Genomic DNA, 19,870 nt, shown 5'->3' with positions numbered 1-19,870 from the left:
ACAAGGACAATTGATTATAAGAAGCAACATAAAGAGGAAAAAGGCAGGCACCAATTTGAAATGTAGCACGTATAACTGATGAAGGTTTAGTTTCACAGATATACAGTAAACCCTACGAATCAATAAAAATCAGCAAAGAACATGAACAGGTATTTCACAGAAGAGGAAAAAACATGGTGGCCAGTAAAGATATGGAAAGGTGCTTACCCTCATCAGTAACCCAGGAAAAAGCAAATGAACACCTCACTGGGTTGGCAGAAATTAATAAGTTTGAGAATTTCAAGTGTCAGAGGGGCTGTGGGTCAATATAGGTTTATACATTACTGGTGGACGCAAACAGCTCTTGGGAAAACAATTCAGTGTTATCTTGTGAGTATGTGAATATCCAATAACCTAGTAATTGCACAATTTGGTGTATATCCTAGAACAGTAGTTCTCAAACTTTGTGGTCACAGGATCCCTTTAAGTTCTTAAAAAATACTAAGGAATATCTTTAAAAAAATACTAGTTCTTTATTGCCTTTTGATAGAATAGTTGGTCATATAAAATCCACTTAACATTTATATAATGTCTTTAGTAACCATGACTTTACCTCCCAACCAATCCCCAAACCAGAATAGTACTATTAGTTTACATTAATAGAGTAACCCATCTCTTGAATTTGTATTTATCATTTCCTTGCCATTTTTAAATCACTCTGTCATACAGATGTGTATTCCTATATAATATATCACTTAGGCTGGTTTTGTTTGGGTTTTAGTCCTTCTGAGACTTGCTTTTTTCAATCAACATACAACAGGTCCTCGCCTTGAATAATGTCATTTAGTTCAACATTGTTTTCCTGTAATGCTGATGAGATGCTGTAGGAACTTAACTCTTGTTTATATCAATTAACTATGTAAAATTGGTTTGGTGTTTTGTTTTGTTTTTGTCATTTGGCTTAAAGTCGTAAAACCTATTAACAACGTTAAGTGAGGACTTACTGTACATCCTAAGATTCATTCAGGTTCTTGTGTGTATGATCACCATTGCATGAATAAACCACAACTTATTTGAACATTTCCTGTTTATAAGGATTTGGGTTGTTCCCAACTTGGGCTAATAGGAACTACACTGCTCTGATATTCTTGTTCATGTCCCCTAGTGTACATACGCAGGAGTTTCTCTAGGGCAGTGATTCCCAATGTGTGATCAGATGTGTACTCAGTCACGTAAAGGAATCTGTGACTACCACTGCAATAAAGTGTACAGCACACTCAGTTCATTTTTGTCTATAAATTTCAAGCTGTAATTTGGGGCATCTTTTTGTCTTCTGTCCCAATTTATTCATTTTGGTAATTTTTATAGATTAAAAGAATCCACCAAAACAAAGAAAAATGGAAGAGAAATAACATTCACATCTGTAATTTTTCTTAGTATTTCTCAGCAAAAGTTTGATGGGAGACTGAAAAATTAGTGAACACTGATTTTTTTCTTAAAAAAGTACAGCTATATCACTTATTCAATAGCTCTGGTTCTCCACAGGACATGTAACTTAAAGATAACGTTAAAGCCCAAACCCAACAAACTGGACATATATGAGAATAACACCACTTCCCAAGTAAAAAATATTTAGATTAATATCCTTAAAATTGGAGAATTAAATCCACAGCTACATTGAAAAAACAAACAAAACAAATTCCCTCATTAAATCAAAATTATTAAATATCATTGCTTAAAAATTGATTTTTAAATGTGTACTGGTCAAGGGAATATCATAAAGAGAAGAAAGCATTCATTGTGAAACATGAGATACAGAGTGAGAATTCCATTTCAGCTATATAAAAAAAGATATTAAGTTTAATAGTGCTTTTGGCTCAACAGTAGCTAAAAAACTGAGAATTCTATGATTTTTTTAAATAATCAAGTAAAAAAATTAATTCTATAATTCTATAAAAGCCCTTGGGAGCACAGCCTGTTTACCTGCAGAGAGTCTGTAAACACGTCCTCCTTGTTCTCAATGGGTCTGAACAGTCCCTTCTTTTTCTCCCAATCTCTTATGTCTGGGCTGGCAGCACTAATGAGAATCTTCAGGTTAGCTGTGGGTGTCCATGGTTCTGTCTGCTGTCTGTCGACAAGCTTAACTGGAGTAAGCTTAACTGGAGTAATGGGATTTCTTTCTGGAGTGAAGATTTTTTGCTTCGATAAGTCAATTGGTTCATTTTTTATTGGAGTCTTCGGGGTCATCCTTGATCGATCAACAAATATATTTTCCTATTTTAAAAAAGAGACCTTTTAGTAAGAATGAGAAAGGTCAGCAATCAAGCTAAGAGAACAGTTAGTTCCCACCATGAAAATACAAAGAGACCGTATGTTCAGGGCTGAAAAATATTAGGATAGGACTAATGAAAACAGACAGATTCATGGGACTCAAGGAGGGGCTCCAATGAGAAACTGATTATAATCTGCCACTTCTTTTATGCATAGTTTTCATGGCATCTCTGTGAAAGAAGTCATGAGTGTATCTGTCACTGGTGGACGCTTGTTATAGTTGGGGATGAGAAGGGCAAATGTGAGCTGGGTCCATATGCTCCTAAGTGCCATATTTTTTAAACACTTTAAGTTTGCACTAACCAGTGAAGAGAAATTATGCTTTTGTAGTTCAGTGTTCACCACACTAATATAGCAATTAGCAGGACCAATTAAATGGAAGCACATCCAACAAAATGCCACAATTTAAGTGAACCTGGAGCTGTCTAATGCTATTCCCCCAAAGCAGTTCTCAAATCATCCATGGTGGACCAGGTTTTTTAATTTTCTAACTCCCACATACTGATATGTGGTCTTACTTCACAGGACTCATGCAACCCTCACTCCATGTGACTCTCCACTTGAATTTGCCAATCAAACTGATCTACATACAGCCTGTTCAACAAGAAGAGGCCACTGATCACAGGCTCAGATATCATGGGGGCGATATTAAATTGCAATAGAGATTTCTAAGTGCTTAACTCTCAATTTTTTCCAGCTTGGCAACAGTTTGTGGAGTAGAACCTACCCTGAGTACACTTTAAGTAGAATATCTTAGACAATTATATGGAAAAATTAATGATGGGTCCATTATGTCCATTAGTCCATTGTAAAAAAGGACTGAGCATAGAGAACCTACATTTGACCCAACTACCAAGAAATTATAACAAATTTCTTTCCCCTAAAACCAGTTTTTGGCATTCAAAATCAGAAAGATTCGATTTTTTAAAAAAATAAATATTTTTATTGATTTGAGAGAGGAAGAGGGGAGGAGAGAGAGACAGAGAGAGAGGGAAACATCCATGAGAGAGAAACAGCAACATTAATCAGCTGCCTCTTGCACGCCCCCTGCCCAGGAATCGAACCCGCGACCTCTTGGTGCATGGGTTGACACTCAACCACCAAGCAACACCAGCTGGGCAATTCAGCTCATCTTATAGAAGACTTCACCTCCAGGCAATACCATCTTACATAATTAGGAAGGTGGGTAGTTAAGTATTTGTCACTCCCTTTCCTGTACATGTATCGCTCTATAGCTACTGCATGCTTGGATTTTGGCTGAACAGTGGTTTTAAAAAAGTGCTTTCTTATAAATGAGCAACATGTGAAGAGGGAAAAGACTGGGAGAAACTGGAATTTGTATTAGCATGCCAACTCTTGTTCCTTGGATTAGCAGAGTCTGCCAGCTAGCCATGGTGGTTCTATCCTTCTGTAACAGGAAGGAAGGGGGTGGGGGTAGGAGTGAGTGTTGGTTTCTCCCGCCACAGCAGCAGTAAGCGTCCAGCCTGGGGCACTGCATCTCTCTCTCTTTTATTTTTTATCATTTAACTTTTTTTTTTTTTAATTGCTGACTCTATTACAGATGTCCCCCATTTCCCCTCTCTGCCCCCCAGGCCCCCCAGGCCTTCACCACATAACTGTCTATGTCCATGGGCTATGCATATATGCATATACATTCTTTGGCTGAGCTCTTCCTCACCACTCTCCTCCCCTCTCTACCAACATCTCTTAACAAGTTCCTACAAGTGTGCAATTTTGATTCAGTCTTCTGCAAGGGAACCCTCCAGGGAAAGTATTGAGTGTTTACTATGCGCCACACCGTGTTTCCTGAACTTTATGTATATTAACTCATCTAATCTTGTGACCTGGATACTACTAGTTTTCCAGTCTACAGCTGAAGAAACTGAGGCACAGAGAGGTTAAATAACTTGCTTGAGGTTACATACAACCTTATTCCATAGAAAAGTAACTGGTATGCAAGAAATAGCTGAAAGCAGGAGTTTCTGAAATTCTGCATCTAGAAATAAGCTTGAATTGGGTGCCCCTAGGGAAGCTACCTTTTTCACAGCTCCCACACACAGCTGGCCCCAGCAAGCCCCACTAGGATGGATGGAGAGGTAGAATGGGGAAGCGGTCTGCATGCAGGCTCCAGGGCCAGCTACTTAGCAGTATGAGGGAGGCCCAGCTCCTTCTCCTCACTAGTCTCCAATTCTCTCAACTGAAAATGAAGTTCATAAAAATATCAACCTCAAGGGTTATGTGAATAGTTCCTGGCACATAGTGAGCATGCAATAAAACTTAGCTATTATCTTCTCCTCTCTTTCCCATTCTTTATTACCATTCATGCTGACACTCAGAGCTAATATATTTAACTTCCCGGGTATATGTCTTGTCTCATTCACGGGACTGTGCACTTCTGGAGGTCAGGGAGTAAGTTCCGCATGTCTCATTCCTCACAGTTTTTGGCACAATGCCTTGCCCAGTACAGGTGCATGGAGGACACTGTGCCTTGATTATCTAGATATTCAAAAAGGTATCCCTACAGCAGAGGGCGTGGCCCAGGCCTGCTGAGGCAGACGGAGATTCTCCCTCCCTCTCTACCGTCCATGGCACCTGGAGTCAAGGAACAAGGCGCGCCTCCTCCTTTCTCCCTACCGAGGAGCAATTCAGAGAGATCACTCCCTCCAACACTTTGATATATTTTCACTACAGTTTAAGTAATACAGATGCACCTCGACCTATGAAGTTATGTCCTGATAAACCAATCGCGAGTTGAAAATATGGTAAGTTGAAAAAGCATTTACTATACCTAACCTGCCGACAATCATAGCTTAGCCTACCCTACTTTAACTGTGCCCTTAATGCCTACACTGCAGGGATGGAACCCCATCGTAAGTCGAGGAGCACCTGTAATTGACTTCCTCTTCTTCTCACCAGAAGCAGGAGACCCAGGCGGGTGTTTTGTAGACATGATGGGATGGGAAAAACAAAACGCAGTATCCAGAAACACTGGCAACACAGCACACTGTCGAGTGTGGGTTGTTTACCTTGCGACCACGTGGCTGACTGGGAGCTGCGGCTCGCTGTCGCTGCCCCGCATCACCACAGAGTATCCTACAGCATATCACTAGCCCAGGAAGAGAGCTAAATTCAAAATTCCAAGTATGGTTTCTACCAAATGCGTACTGCTTTCACACCATTGTAAAGTCGAATACTTGTAAGCTGAACTTAAGTCAGGACCATCTGTACTTAAGGTAGGAGGAGAGTTAGGTTACCTGATATGCTGTGATTGCATCACACCTCCATATCAAAAGGAAAAAATGTCTAGCAAATTGTTTTACAAGGTCTCAGGTGGGTAGAAAGTCAACTGCTATCTGGTCGACCCTGCTCCATCCAGCTGTTTATCCTGCAATCCTCACACTGTGTAAGGCAGTGAAAAGGCGATTGAAACAAGAATTTGGAAACCAGGTTTTTGTCTCAACTCTCTATCTTTTTGATCCTGAACAAACTGTTCGTTCTATCTGGGACCATGATTCCTGTTCCATAAAATAAGGAACTCAGGCTAAAGTCTCTCTCTCCAAGGCTTGCCAGCAAGGTTGCCCAGCTATGTGGTGGAAACTGGGATGCAACCAGACCTCTTCAGGAATGAATGATTCATTCCAACTGCTGGAAGTCATGCCAACAGGAAGCCCTTACCTGGAATGTCTTGGCCAAGTGGGCTGACTCATCTGGGGTCCTGCCCCTCCCCGGAGCCCTGATATGTAAAAGCCTGGCCCCCTTGCCTGACTCAGGACTGCCCTGAGGGGTTATCCTGGAACTCCCCATAGGCTAAACTCAGACTTCCACTGAAACTGTGCTGCAGATCTGCCTCTTCCTCTGCCCATCTCTGCTGCCTTCCCTGCCCTTCCCTTTTCCAGGCACCAATTCCTAGAATACTCCCTATAAACCTCCTGCACACTAAGCTCCATGTCACAACTGCTTGTCAGGAAATCCAAGCTATAACACCCTGGAAATCACTTCCTCCCTTAGACATAGCCTGGAGAAATAACCCATGACACATGTTTCTCTAGTTTTCATATGTAAACGGAGGTAATACACACTGGCTTACCTGCCAGAATTACTGTGAGGATGAGATCAGATTAGATAATGAAGGTGAAAGTATTCTGTAATCTGTGAAGTGCTTTACTAATGTTCATCATTCATTACACCCGAATTAAAACCATGCCATATGTTGCCTTGGAAAAGGGTTGGTAGTTAAAAGATTTTGGTTTTGGTCTTGCTTCTGTTTCAGATACAGTTTTGATCATGTTATCTCAAATAATATAGTAATCAGCCTTGTCAAGGCCTTTGGTAATGTCATGCCAACCTCTTTTCCAGTTTCATCTCATGCAAACTCTACATTTTGCCCCAAAAGTCCACTTGCTTTTCTTTTCTTTTTTAATATATCTTTATTGATTTCAGAGAGAGGAAGGGAGAGGGAGAGAGAAAGAGTGATAGAAACATCAATGATGAAAGAGTCATCATCGATCGACTACCTCCTTCATGCCCCTGACCAGGAATTGAACCATGATCTCCTGGATCCTAGGTCGAGGCTCAACCGCTGAGCCAGGCCTGGGCTGTTCCTCACACCATCACTGTCTTTAACGCCATCGGCTAAGCCTTGCCTGTTGAAACTTTACCTATTGTTTAAGGCTCACTGCAAAAACTACCTGTTGGGAAGTTTCCCCAGCTAGTGACTAACGACTCTCCTTCCCATCAGAGCATACTTTCTGGAATGAGTAATCCACACTGAGGGCTTTCCCATGCCCATATCCCAGGGGTTCCTCGAATTATCAGTGTGTTCCGATCCACTGCTTCTCACCGAGGTCACCTTCCAGGTGCGAAAGCAACGGCAGAATACCTCATTTGACCTCACTGCAGTGGTTAAGACTACTGACTGTTCTTTGCTCTGTAAAACCGTCAGTCCTTCTGAGATAGCAGTCTTTCTCTGTTGGTTCTCTTCCTACTTCTCTGTTCCCTCTCAGTCTCCTTCATTGGTTCCTCTTTTTCCACTCTTACAAACCTCAGCCCAACACTCTTCTCAACTTGCTCTCTCTGGGGTAGTTCACCACTCTCATGTACACGGTTTTAAAACCAACTGGTATAATGATAATTTTCAAGTTTGTGTTTGGCTAGCACCTTCCATGAATTCCAAAGTGAGGCAACCAGCTGCCTTCTGCACATATTTATTTACCTGTGATTACACAGGTACAGATATATATTTCAAATTCAACTGACATTCTTTCTTAACCACTCTCAAAAGACATGAGTGACCAGAAAAAACCAGTGACCACTAAGTCTAGACACTGTCCCCAAATATACCACTCACTTCTACTATTTTTAAAAATTGATTTGAGAGAGAGGGAGGGAGGAAGGGGGAGGAAGGGGGAAGGAGAGACAGAGACAGAGAGAGAGAGAGAGAAACACCAATTTGTTATTCCACTTATTTATGTTTTCATTGGTTGCTTCTTGTATGTGCCCTGACTGGTGATCAAACCGGCAACCTTGGCATATCAGGACAATACTCTAACCAACTGAGCTAACCAGCCAGAGCCTCATTTCTACTTCTTTACTAGTTCTTCTCTACTTGCCTAAGTCTAACCTTCATTTCTTCAAGCCCTAGCTCAGTGTGACCTCCTCACGAAGCCTTCCCAACAGCTCAGTCCTCATTGCTCACCTCTTTGTCCCAAATCATCCATTTTCTACTTTTGTCATGCCTAAATGCACCGTAAACTTAGGAGAGTTGTTTATAATCCCACAACTGGGCACAGTAAATTTGGGTAATCAAGTTGAAACTCCTTTATGTTTTAAGTTTCTCCACGGTAGTAAGAAAATGCATGTATAATACAGAACTTGTAAGAGTTCTTGACCAGTCCAGAAAGATTAAGTGCTCTGTAGCAAGCAAACATCCCTCAGAGGGTTTTAAGAAGGAACAACTCAGCACCGTGAGTTTGTGGCCATGCTGAATCTCTTGAACATTTCTTAAATGTCCACACCTTGTGTTGTTTCTCCTCCCTAAAACGTCCCTCTCATTCACTCTTTTCTTGTAGGCTGAACATCTTCAACTCTAATGTTAGCTCATCTGAAGCCTTCCAACTCTCCCTAGACTCCCCATGAATTTATTTCTTCCTCCTTTGTTCCGTGGGGGCCACTTTGTTCTCACTCATATTACAGCACTTATCAAATCATAATACAGTTGGTTAGTTTTACATCTGAGTTCCTGAAAGTCTCTCAGGTTACGGAGGGCAGGGCCCGAATCATATTTGTCTTGGGCTGTCAGTTTGAGTATAGTGTGAACAGTATGTGTTGCTGAGTGCTCAACAAAAAGCCAAAGGCGGAGGTGCTATTTATTAGTTGCAATTTATAAAAGAAACAGGTTAGGAGAAGTTAGGAGACTTATTAAACCTCTGTCCCCTAGCACCTTTGATATATTTGTTGAAAGACTAAATAAATATATCTGTTCAAGGTGACATAGCTAATGAATGGCAGAGCAGAAACTCAAACCCAGATCTGACTCCAAATTCCATGTTCTCACTATCCTTAGAAATCCTTTCACAGCAACAGGATAAGAGAGACAAAGTCCCAAGTACCTAGGCAGAAGCACTCTGTTCTATCCTTTGCTTTCTCTCTGAGAGGTGAAATAATTCCTGCTCAGATATTCCATTTCAAACATTGTAACCACTTTCCCAATCTCTCTGGAGTCACTTGAGTTTTTCCCCATATCCATTAGAATGTAAAAGCTCAACTGGACATAGTACTTACTGATGCTAACTAGAGTAGAAGTTGAAGGCACTTGATAAGAAGTCACTGACCCAGAATGGAAAAAGTGGACACTGACTTAGGCTTTATATAAATGTATATATGTATTTTAAAGGCTATCCCATCCAAATTATAAAACATAACAAAATTTTGCTCTGAAACTCCTAAAGTCAAAATTCAAAAAATAAAAAGTCTGAGCATTTTCACCCTCATATAGCTTAGGTATTTTTTTAAAAAGTCCTCTTTAAAACAAGAATGCTTTGGTATACTTCTTTTCCTAACAGAAGTAAATCGAATGCAAAGGGGGGGGGACCCTACACAGGAAAGCATACAATTTCACACCTATCCAAAATTAATGGTTGTCAAATATTCTTCGAAGGGTCACATAATAGGTTCTTTGCAACCAGGCAGTTTTATTGCTGATGCTAAATCTAAAATTTAGACTAGGATCCTAGAGAATTTCAATGCCCAAGGAAGTTGCTATGCTCAGGTTTATATTCGAAGTTTCTACATCCAGGTTTATTATATCTATTTGCCTTTGTCTAAAATTGTTTACATGTTTGATACTAACAAGCTATTTCAGTGTTTCAGGAGGGCACTCGGTGAGTGTAACTGTGTTGACGTGGGTACAGTGATAGTTTAGATATTGCTATGGCCAGTTTACTTGGTAATGTTTCTTGAAGACACCACCATGGTCTTACAAATTAGAGGGTTGCAAAAGAGGAGTAATGACTCAGTGCAAAACCAGACCAGCAGTAGTACTGTAATGGGACAGCCTGTAAGAGCTGATTAATGGGTATGAAGAATATTTCACAGTACTTTAGTAATCCAGCATTTATAGCAAAGGGTCTATTTTCCTGGGTACTGAGGCTTAACGTCCCTACACAGCATTAGCTAATTCCAGTTTTGGTAGCTACGACTACTACAAACTTTTGACTGAGGCATCCAGCATAACTTTGATTCATATAAATTGTTTCCAACACTGCATCTAACCTAGCCCCTTTCCACAGCACAATGACTGAGAAACTCAATTATTAATGGTTTGGATGCCTCCATTTAAAAAAAGTATATTTCTATAATGTTCATCATATTCATTAGGTTTTATAAGACAAAAACAAGTGGCATATTGAAACACTTAACTGAATTAGACATCACCATCCTAAATATGTTAGACCTTAGTGCACTTACCTTTTGTGCATTTTCCCCATCTTCAATTGCAAAATCTAGTCTGGGCTGCCTGGGGCTGATCAGGTCTTTTAGTGTTAAACAATTTACTTCCATCTGTAATGCACAATTACATTAGAAATGATTTTACAATTAGATGCTTTCTCCTCCAACAAAAATACCTATTTATTTTCCGCTCGCGAACATGAACTTCCCTTCCCTAAACTCATCCTGGGAATTTCTAGGAGCGTAGCCACCTCCAGCTCTCTAAAACGAACGAACACAAACACCAATTAGGGAAAACTTGGGAAGAAAAAAAATCGACAAAAATAGTAATTTTTTATGAAGAGCAACAGAACAAAGTAAAGTTACCCAGTCAGAAGGTGTAGGGCAAATCTGTTAGAAAGTACAGAGTCTCCTAAGGTCAGTTAATTTTGGCGCAAAGAACTGCGAGGAATTCGGCTTTAAGGAGGTTTGAATCGGGGGAAGGAAACCTGATCGCTAGACCGAGACCCTTCTGCTCTTAGCGCAGCCCCTTTCCAGGCTCCCAAACAGACCCCAAGGATAAACTTTTCCAGTGTAGCCCCCCAAGCAGTGAGGAAAGGCAAGTCCCCTCTGCTGCCCGGCCAGCGGATGGGCTGGAGCCAGGACACCCCACGCGCACCTGGTCCGGCGGCATAAATTCCTCTATTCGCCTTCAGCCAGGGAGGGGAGGGGAGGGGAGGGGAGGGGAGGGGAGGGGAGGGGAGGGGAGGGGAGGGGAGGGGTGGCGGCCGGGGCGGGGGGGGGGGTTCCCTTTCCCCCCAATTCCCGCCCGCCCGCCGGCGCTACTTACTCCGGCTTTGCGAAGGAGGTTTCCTGCCTCTACTGGGACCTCTATGGCCTCACGCCCGCGCAGGATCAGTGGGGCCAGGCGATCAGCAGCCGGGCGGCGACATCGGGCGGGGAAAGCCAGGTGCGCAGACCCCCGTTCCGAACGCCCCGCGATGTCCCGGGCCCCGCGGCATCCGCACGGCGCCGGCGTCCCGACTCGCCCACGGCGACTGCAGCCCAGGATCGCGGTCCCCGCTAAAACACCTCCTCTGGCGCCTAGAGACCGAATTTGAGAATCGACCAATCAGCGGCGGCCGGCGGAGCGGCTCCGGCCAATCACGCGGCAGCACGGCCCGGGCTCTCTGCCCTTCGGGTCTTGGCGCTCCTGGCCGCGCGTTTCGCCCTCACCCGCGCAATTGTTGCCGCCTCGGCCCGCCCCCCTTCCGGGCACCTGGAAACCCTGGGCGCGGGAGCCAATTCCCGCGGAGGACGCGGGCCCGGGCGGCCGCGGGAAGCCGAGGTGGGGGCGGGCGCGCGGGGCGAGGAGGAGGGCTCTTTTGTTACGTGCAAAAGACCCGCTCAAGTCCCCTGAACTTGCCGCGCGGGGAGCGCGCGGGCGCAGCCGGGGCGGGGGGAAGGCAGATGGAGTTTGGAAAACGAGATACGCGCGCTGGATGCTGCCGCCGCCGCCCCCCGGGCCCGGCCCCGCGCGCAGCGGCGAAGCTGCCCGGGCGTGTTGGGGCAGCTTTGCGGACACCTAACGCTGGTGTGACACGTGCACCATGGTTACCGCTCTGCTGCGAGCAGATGGCACGCCGCTCAGCCCTGGAAACCAGCCTGCGAGCGCAGCCAGCTGTTTGGGTTTTTTTTTCTTTTCTTGCAAGTCCGGAAAAGTTTCTGGGGTGGTGGTCTCCTTTCAGGACATCGCTAATAGAGGAAAAGCGGTATTAAAGAATTCTATGCAATAAGGACCAGCATTCTGGGAAACAGTCGAGAAAATTTCCTCAACGTTACTGATTTGTATTAAATGTTTCACTTCCTTCAACTTTAGTGTCTTACTTAAAATATGAATAGTGATAGAGACAGTCTTGGGCGTGTGTGCAAGTGCGTTTTAATAGACGTTATTGCTTAGAACAGTTTTAAATTTACAGAAAACAATGAGAAGATGGGACAGGGTTCCCATACGTCCACCTGGCAACCAGTTTCACCTATTTATTAACATTTTACGTTTGTATAATACTTTTGTTAAAATTAATGAACCAATATTGATATATTATTCTTAACCAAAGTCATTACCTTATTCAAGATACCACATTAAATTTAGTCCTCGTGTCTCCTTAGGCTCCTTCCTCTTGGCTGTGACAGTCTTTCTTCATTTTTGGTGACCTTGAGAGTTTTGAAGAGTACCGGTAAGTCATTTAGTAGGATGTCCCGCTATTGGAGTTTGAGACAGCCTTCTTTAAAGCATGTCTACAGATATTTCCCTACAAATCATATACTTTATAGCAGGAATATCTTTCTTACTATCTTTTCTGTACCAGGTGTTCCACTTTCCACCCCTCCCCTCCCTGATACATATATTTTTAAACAAACTGCAGAATTCAGAATGCTCAACCTAGTCGTTCACTTTGTACTCTGTTTAGATTGGTCATAAATACAGCCTAAAAATCACTGACCCCAAGCAATGTCAGATGGAGAATGAGTCCATGATTGTTTCCCGCTCATGGCCTTAGCAACAACAACAACAACAGATTAATGCCAAAGGGCAGTAATGGCTCCCATTTGACATCAGATGTCCAGCTGTTCAAAAGGAGGTGCTTAAGCTGTGATTCCCTGTCCCATAGAGTACAGAGGGAATTCATTCTTTATCTTTACAGACACATTTTCATTTTTAGCCCTATGGAGCAAGGTCTGTTTCCTTAAAGAGCATGTAATTTGCATTCTCACTAAAAGAAAGGATAGTACATTTGGTGTACGTGTGCGTGTGTGTTCTTGTGTGTGCATACTGAAGGTAAGTATTATGTTGTAATAAACATTCCAGGGCACAACAAATAGGATGGATTTTCAGCCAGGCTGGGTGTTTCTTGGAACAGTGGGATGATGGAGAGTGTCATGGGTACCCCTTTATGTGGTGCCATTTTTATGCTGCAGGTTTGGGTGTGGTTTTTTGGAGGGACCACAGTGGTTGGGACAGTAAAAATGAGTATTGACCACTGTCCTAGAACTGAGATTCTGGAGAAAATGGGGACAAGCTTCTCTCCTTAATCTCCAGAACCTTACCCAGAAGGGAAGGGATTAATTTGAGGGATAGAGAGACATAGTTCTAGACTAAGCTTGGCTAGGAACTTGCAGGGTGACCTGGAACAAAAGGTTTGGCTAACCTAAGTTTCAGCTTTCTCTAACAGCTGGCAGTAGGCTGATTTGGAAGACCTCTGAAGAACTGTCAATTCTGTCATTCTAAGTGCTCATTGGATACTGAGGATATCCTCTTAAAACTGTTTGCTCCTGACTTCTAATCACTTAGTTTGGATATGTAAGAATGTTGCTGACTTTTTAATTTGAAAATGAAATAACTTTTAAAATTCCACATTTGGTGAAACTGAACGCATCTGTACTCATTACATTACATATGTACATGCATGTATATACATACATACACAAATAATGAGAATAATAAAAAATATCAGGCCAAAGACTGACCTCTGTCACCTTCATCTTTCTAAGCTTAGAATTAAGTGGCTGAATGTAACTTTTTATATCTACCATATAGCATTATTTTAATAGCATTTATTCATGATAATTCTTTGTAGGACTAAATGAAAATATTTTCATTGTGCAATGAAAAGAATAGTTTGGGGTTAGGGACTCAGGGACTAAAAGCTTACATTACCTCACCTGTGCAGGGCCTCCCACCTTGGGAAGACTAGAGAAATGGAGTATTGAGCCCAAATTGAGTTATATTAGCCCAGGCATTGACTAAGCAATTGGGAAAATGTTCATGTACAAAGGTTAATGTATTGTATACAAGGAGTCCTTGTTAAAATGCACATGGTTCCTGGAGAGAGTAATCATTTAACCAACATTACCCATGTAACATGAAGACATCTTTCCTCAGACCATACCTGGGCATGAAAATGGGATTAACCTTTAAGTATAAAACATTGCTTCTCTGTAATACCTTCTATAGCATACTGGACTTTCTAGCCTTGTTCAAAGACACCCTTGCCTACCCAGTGAATTCCAGGCGTCCCCAGCCACACATACTCTCAAACAAGTTCTTTTAATTTTCCTTGACACCCAAGGCCTCCATTGCTATATGTTGGTTTCTTTTTGCGCCTACTGGTGATGTATGACATCAGGTACCTCCATAGAGCTTGGCTACCTCCTGTCAACAAAACTTTTGGCCCTGAGAAGGTCAGGGATGCTCTGAAATGCCATTGTGTCCTTCCCTCAAGAGTGCCAGCTACTGCTGCTGCCAGGCCTGGGTCTTTGCTGCCCCTGGGACTGGTGTGTTTGCTGCTAATGGTTCTGTAAGGTGCTGCTACCACAGAGTATGGGAGATGGCCTTGGCCCCCGGCTTGTGCTCCTCCCACCCCCAGCCATATCAGGCCAGTGCCTCTCTGTGCTGAAATAGGGAGTCAGAGAACATTCTCATTCTGTTGGTGGCTATTTTTCACTTCTTATCCCTTTTCCTAAGCATTTGGTCATGGGGCCTGGGCTAGGTAGGGGCCAAGTCCGGGTAGCAGACACTATGTTATACTCATAATTCCTTCCCTCCCCCAATGGCTGAGACATTGCAATTGGACCAAATTTAGTCCCTTTGGATGGATTATTTCTCAAGATGTTACTCTCTACTCCTTTCGTCGCCTCTCTACTCCTTAAGATCAGGCCACTTCTTGGGCATTCACTAATGGCCTCAGTACACTCAGATAAGTTTATCAGTGTCCTGTAGAGAACAGGACACCAAAGCCACAAGGCCTGGGAAAAGAGAACTCAAGGCAGGCTTAATTGAGTGGGGCAGATGTGAGCGAAATCAGGTAAGATTGGAGATACCCCTGCCCCCCCCCCAATGAATTGTTCCTTCATCCAGGAGGAAGGCTTGAATGGGGGTCTCCCTACATTTCTAATGTGGTAGGAAGGGGAAGTGTCTCCTGATACAAGGAGAGAGATTCAGAAAGAACTGTGGAAATGGAGGCTTGCGTGGCCGACTTAGAGTATTGCTTGGGATTCCTGGATTATTATTCTTGTCAAAGACTGGATAGATATGAATGCAATCCCCAGTGGATAAGATCTCTAGATAGAACATGCCTGTCAAATAGACTGCCGCTTCCAAGACGGTGGAACATAGACTTGTTCTGTTCTCATACTCAGCTATACACATGTGTAAAGAATGATACCATCTAGCACAGGGACCCACAAGGCCCTGCAAATTGGAACATATTCTTTTGGACTACATTTTATTGACATACTTTGTTTTCCTTTTCTCCTCTCCAGATGTCTGTTATAAAAGTCCCATCAAAAGTGATTGTGTTTTGGCCAAAGGAGTGCCAAAAAATTATGTTTCTTTTGCAAAGTGTTATTTTTAAAACTTGTAGGTCATTATCCATGAGAGCATTGCTTCCTTTATTTTATCTTATACTTTAAGGAAGTAAAGTATGAATATCTTCCTATTTCCTGTGATTGTTTTTTTGTTTTTGTTTTTTTGCAAAATATCTAATATTTTGTTGCATTTATTTATCTTCTCTCAGGCCTACAACTATTTAGTAAACTGGTGTAATACCGTGTGTGTGTGTGTGTGTGTTGAATTCCTCTTTGTTTCATTTCTTTTAGCTGATGAAGTTAAATTCTACCTTAGCCTTTTGACTCCTTCCTGTTTTTAATATGCAGTTTTACCGGATTTCTTATTGTTTAATTATGTTCCCATGCAGCCACTTCTGCTATTTTCTTAAGCTTGCTGAAATTTACTCTGGGAATTTGTGTTTCAGTTTTACTGATTTCTTTACTTGTCTCATGGTTAAGTATTTTATTGATGCTTGCAGTTACAGTGGCATCATGCTAGAGTATTCACTTGGGGTAATTTGCGTTTGCTTTTTCTTAAACTTTTTATAATCTTGTGATTTTTATTTAGTAATTAAAAATTTCAAGAAGAGTCCATTTTAGTGTTAACATAAACTAAACAAAGTTGCTGGTTGAAGAAAAATACAGTCATGTAAATGATTTACCTTCTTTACAGTGACTCTAAAGGAGTAAAAAATTACAAACGCAGCTGAAGCATAACTGGAAACATGATAAAGAGAGGAAAGCGGACAGTTTTGACAGCGAGGGATACCCACCCCATGATTAACTATAGGGTTTAAACTGATCTCTTGCTTTTGCAAGAGATGAATTAAAATTTTCACAGTAGTAAGAAAATAATTTTGCTCTCACCATTTTCTAATGATTCTCTTGTTAAATATGCAATTAGAAATTAAGAGAAAGGAACCTCCGTACAGTCTGCGAGGCAAGCTTCACTGAATTTCATGGCTATAAAACTGACATCTTGATAGTTTTCCTATTTAAAATGGTAGCCTAATTTTTTGGTCTGTTTTGGAGCAGTCACAGTTGGCTGTTAGAAAGGATGCAAAGCAATCTTGTCTCTCAGGCCAACGGCAAACTCATGGTTAGTATTACAGTGGCATTGAAGACGAATGTATTTGATAGCATTAAATCTCAATGTAAAGTTTTTATGGTCTGGGTAACTCAGAAAGCATCCATAAGACTTTAGATTAGTTTCATTTACTTTTTACATATTAATTATTAATACCCGTAATGAAACAATAATACTGTTATGCACTGGTAGAGTCCTTTTCTCTAGAGAGGACACCAAGCACTTTAGGAGCCAATTTCTGCTCTTCATGCACATATAGATCTCTGACTTGAGCCAACCAGAGCATGAATATTATATATGCCTGAATTTCAAACAAGGAGCTTTGGCACTACCTCAGAGATATATCCAGATGCCAAACACTGCTTACTGCCTCTACCACAACCTCCCAATTCTAAACCACTTTCTCCTTTTCCGTGGATTGTTTTAATAGTGTCCAAACTGTTTTTTCTTTAATTTGTTCCTAGGTACCAGCTACAGTGATCCACATTAAAATGTCAGATCATGTGCTCCTTCTTTTCCCAATACTCCAGTGTCTTCCCAATTCATTCAAAGTAAAAGCCAAAGTCCTTACAATGTTCAAGGTGCCTATACAAGGTGTTCAGATCCAGCCTCTTTTTACAGCTGTGATCTTATCACCTTCAACTTTCCCGCTCATTTGCTTTGCTTTGGTCATGCTAGGCTCCTTGCTGATCCTTGGACATACTGTTCTCCTGCCAGAGAGCCATGCATTTACTCTTTCCTCTACCTGGAATGCTTTTTGTCCAGAGAACTGCATAGCTCTCTCCTTTACTTTTTTCCAGGAGCATATTAATTAGGGCAATGTTAGCTTCTATAGCAAGGAAACCTTAAATTTGCAGTACCTTAACAAAACAGAAATTTACCTCTGCTCATGTAACAGTCTGAAAATGGTGCTCCTGAATGGCAGGTGGCTTTCTTGTGTGTGGCAACTCTGAGACCCAGGCTCCTTCCATTTGTGGCTCTGCAATCTCTTTAAACAGGCCTCTGAGTCATCTGCTTTTAGCTAGTGGAAGGAGAAATCAGTGGACACACAGTGTACATCACTTCTACTCACATCCTCTTGAGAGAATAGCTAGTCACATGGCCACACTGGATTTAAACTTTGGAGACCTAAGAATTCAAACACAAACTGTATGCCCACCTCCCTCCAAAATAACCCCATAAAAATATGGACCAAAAACAAGACAACCGCAGTAGAAACTCTTATTTAGAAGAGGGCAGACTGGGAGATCCATTGCAGTGACTGGTCTACAGCAATGAGGGATCCAATAGGGCAGGTGTTAGGGAGACTCTGCCCTGGAGGTGGAGCAGATTCCTTCATTAGACTATGCTCAGGGGACAGAATGTGCTCATTTATTGTTTTCTGCAGTCCTTGGTTCTGCCCTACAGGATGTACTTTGTCCATTAATCCTTCCTGGCAATCTCTGATATCAGCAGTAAAGAATATGACTTCCTTGGAGCTTTCACAGCCTGCTTCCTGCGGGTGGATATTTGAGGTCCCTGAGATGATGTTTTACAGTCACAGGCTTTTTAAGACCCAGAGCACTGTTCTTTGGAAACATTATTCCTTTGATTTCTAGTCAGTTCCATGTGACAGTAACCATACCCAAAGCTCTTTCCTAGACATTATTCTTAAGTTCACTCTATTTCTTTCCCTTCTTGCCCTTATACATCTCTCTCAATTTAATGGGCTAACTTGAAGACCCTTGAAGCAGTAGGCTTGGTGGCGAGAGGCTAAGTTACCACAATCTGTGTTTCAGCCTTGAAAATCTCTCCTCTTAACAGAAACAACTTAGTGAGTGGGTTTGCTCAAAGCATTTCAGGTCTTACCTCCTACTGCTCAGGGCGTGGAAGCAGTCACCTTTCCAAACCTGCAAGGCCCCCAATCCACCTTGATTTCTAGATTCTCTTTGTTGTCTTTTATGTCTGCTTGCAAACCAGCCAGTTTTTTCCTAAATACATTTATTTATCATCTTTGTTCAGTGCAGAGAGGAGCATTCTGTATATTTTATGAACTGAATTGTGTTCCACAAAATTCGTATGTGGAAGCCCTAAGCCTCAATGTGACTATATTTGGAGATAGGCCCTTTAAGGAGGTAATTAAGGTTAAATAAGATGTCCTTATAAGAGGAGGAAGGCACAGCTTTAGAGGCTGGAAGTCCGAGATCAGGGTGTCAGCATGGTCAGGTGACAGCTTGCTTCTAGGTCTGGAGCCTCTTTTGTAAGGAACTATCTCATTCATGAGGGTTCCACCCTCTTGATTTAAGCAATTCCTGAAAGTCCCACCTACTAATACCATTACCTGTGGGGGTTAGGATTTCAGCATATGAGTTGGGGAAGGGAGAGGACACACACATTTGGACCATAATACGAGCTAATGAATGAGTTTAACAAGGTCACAACAAGATCAAGATACAAAAATGAGTTGTATTCTATACACTACCAAGGAAAAATCTAAAACTGAAATTAAAATAATTCCATTGGCAACAGCACCAAAAAGAATAAAATACATAGGAATAAACTTAACAAAGGAAGTACAAGACTTGTGCATTGAAAACTACAAAACATTGTTAAAAATGTTAAACACTGAAAGAAATAGAAAGACATTCTGTGTTTATGGATTAGAATAATTAATTTTGCTCTGCAGATTCAACACAATCTATGAAAACCCTAACTGGTTTCTTTGCAGAAATAGACAAACTAATCTTAATAATTATATGAAAATGGAAGGGACTCAGAATAGCCAAAACAATCTTTATTTATTTATTTTTTAAGTATATCCTTATTGATTTCAGAGAAAGGAAAAGAGAGGGAGAGAGAGAGATAGAAACATCAATGATGAGAGAATCATTGATCGAGCCCACAGCCTGGGCATGTGCCCTGACTGGGAATTGAACCCCGATCGCCTGGTTCCCAGGTCGATGCTCAACTGCTGAGCCACGCCCGGCTGGGAGGAAACAATCTTTAAAAAGAAGTACAAAGTTGGAGGGCTCGTACTTCCTGATTTCAAAACTTACAAGAAACAATTGTCACAAGACAAACACCCTTTTAACTACCACCAGGAATTTTTCCAGCCTTTCCAGGAGCTCTTATGACCCACCTCAAGTTTGACCCTTTTGCACACTACAGTAATAATCACTC

General features: G+C 42.0%; 1 protein-coding gene across 2 annotated transcripts in view; it reads right to left on the bottom strand.

Annotated features, from left to right (window-relative positions):
- Positions 1-11,307, bottom strand: part of E2F7 (E2F transcription factor 7) — a 38,036-nt gene extending 26,729 nt beyond the window's left edge. Inside the window, exons 1-3 of one of the 2 annotated variants that reach the window (XM_081130384.1) lie at positions 11,087-11,307; positions 10,276-10,368; positions 1,963-2,253 (exon numbers count right to left, since the gene is read on the bottom strand). In XM_081130384.1, the coding sequence (XP_080986510.1) occupies positions 1,963-2,253; positions 10,276-10,368 (384 nt within the window). In that variant the 5' untranslated portion in view covers positions 11,087-11,307. The remainder of the gene's footprint in view (positions 1-1,962; positions 2,254-10,275; positions 10,369-11,086) is intronic. The other variant, XM_081130383.1, reaches the window with a different exon arrangement.
- Between the last annotated feature and the right edge of the window lie 8,563 nt (positions 11,308-19,870).

The sequence above is a fragment of the Miniopterus schreibersii genome, assembly GCF_964146895.1.
Source record: "Miniopterus schreibersii genome assembly, chromosome: 2".
Taxonomy (NCBI): Eukaryota; Metazoa; Chordata; class Mammalia; order Chiroptera; family Miniopteridae; genus Miniopterus; species Miniopterus schreibersii.
Note: the sequence above shows the minus strand (reverse complement) of the source record. Positions and strands in the feature narration are given on the sequence as shown.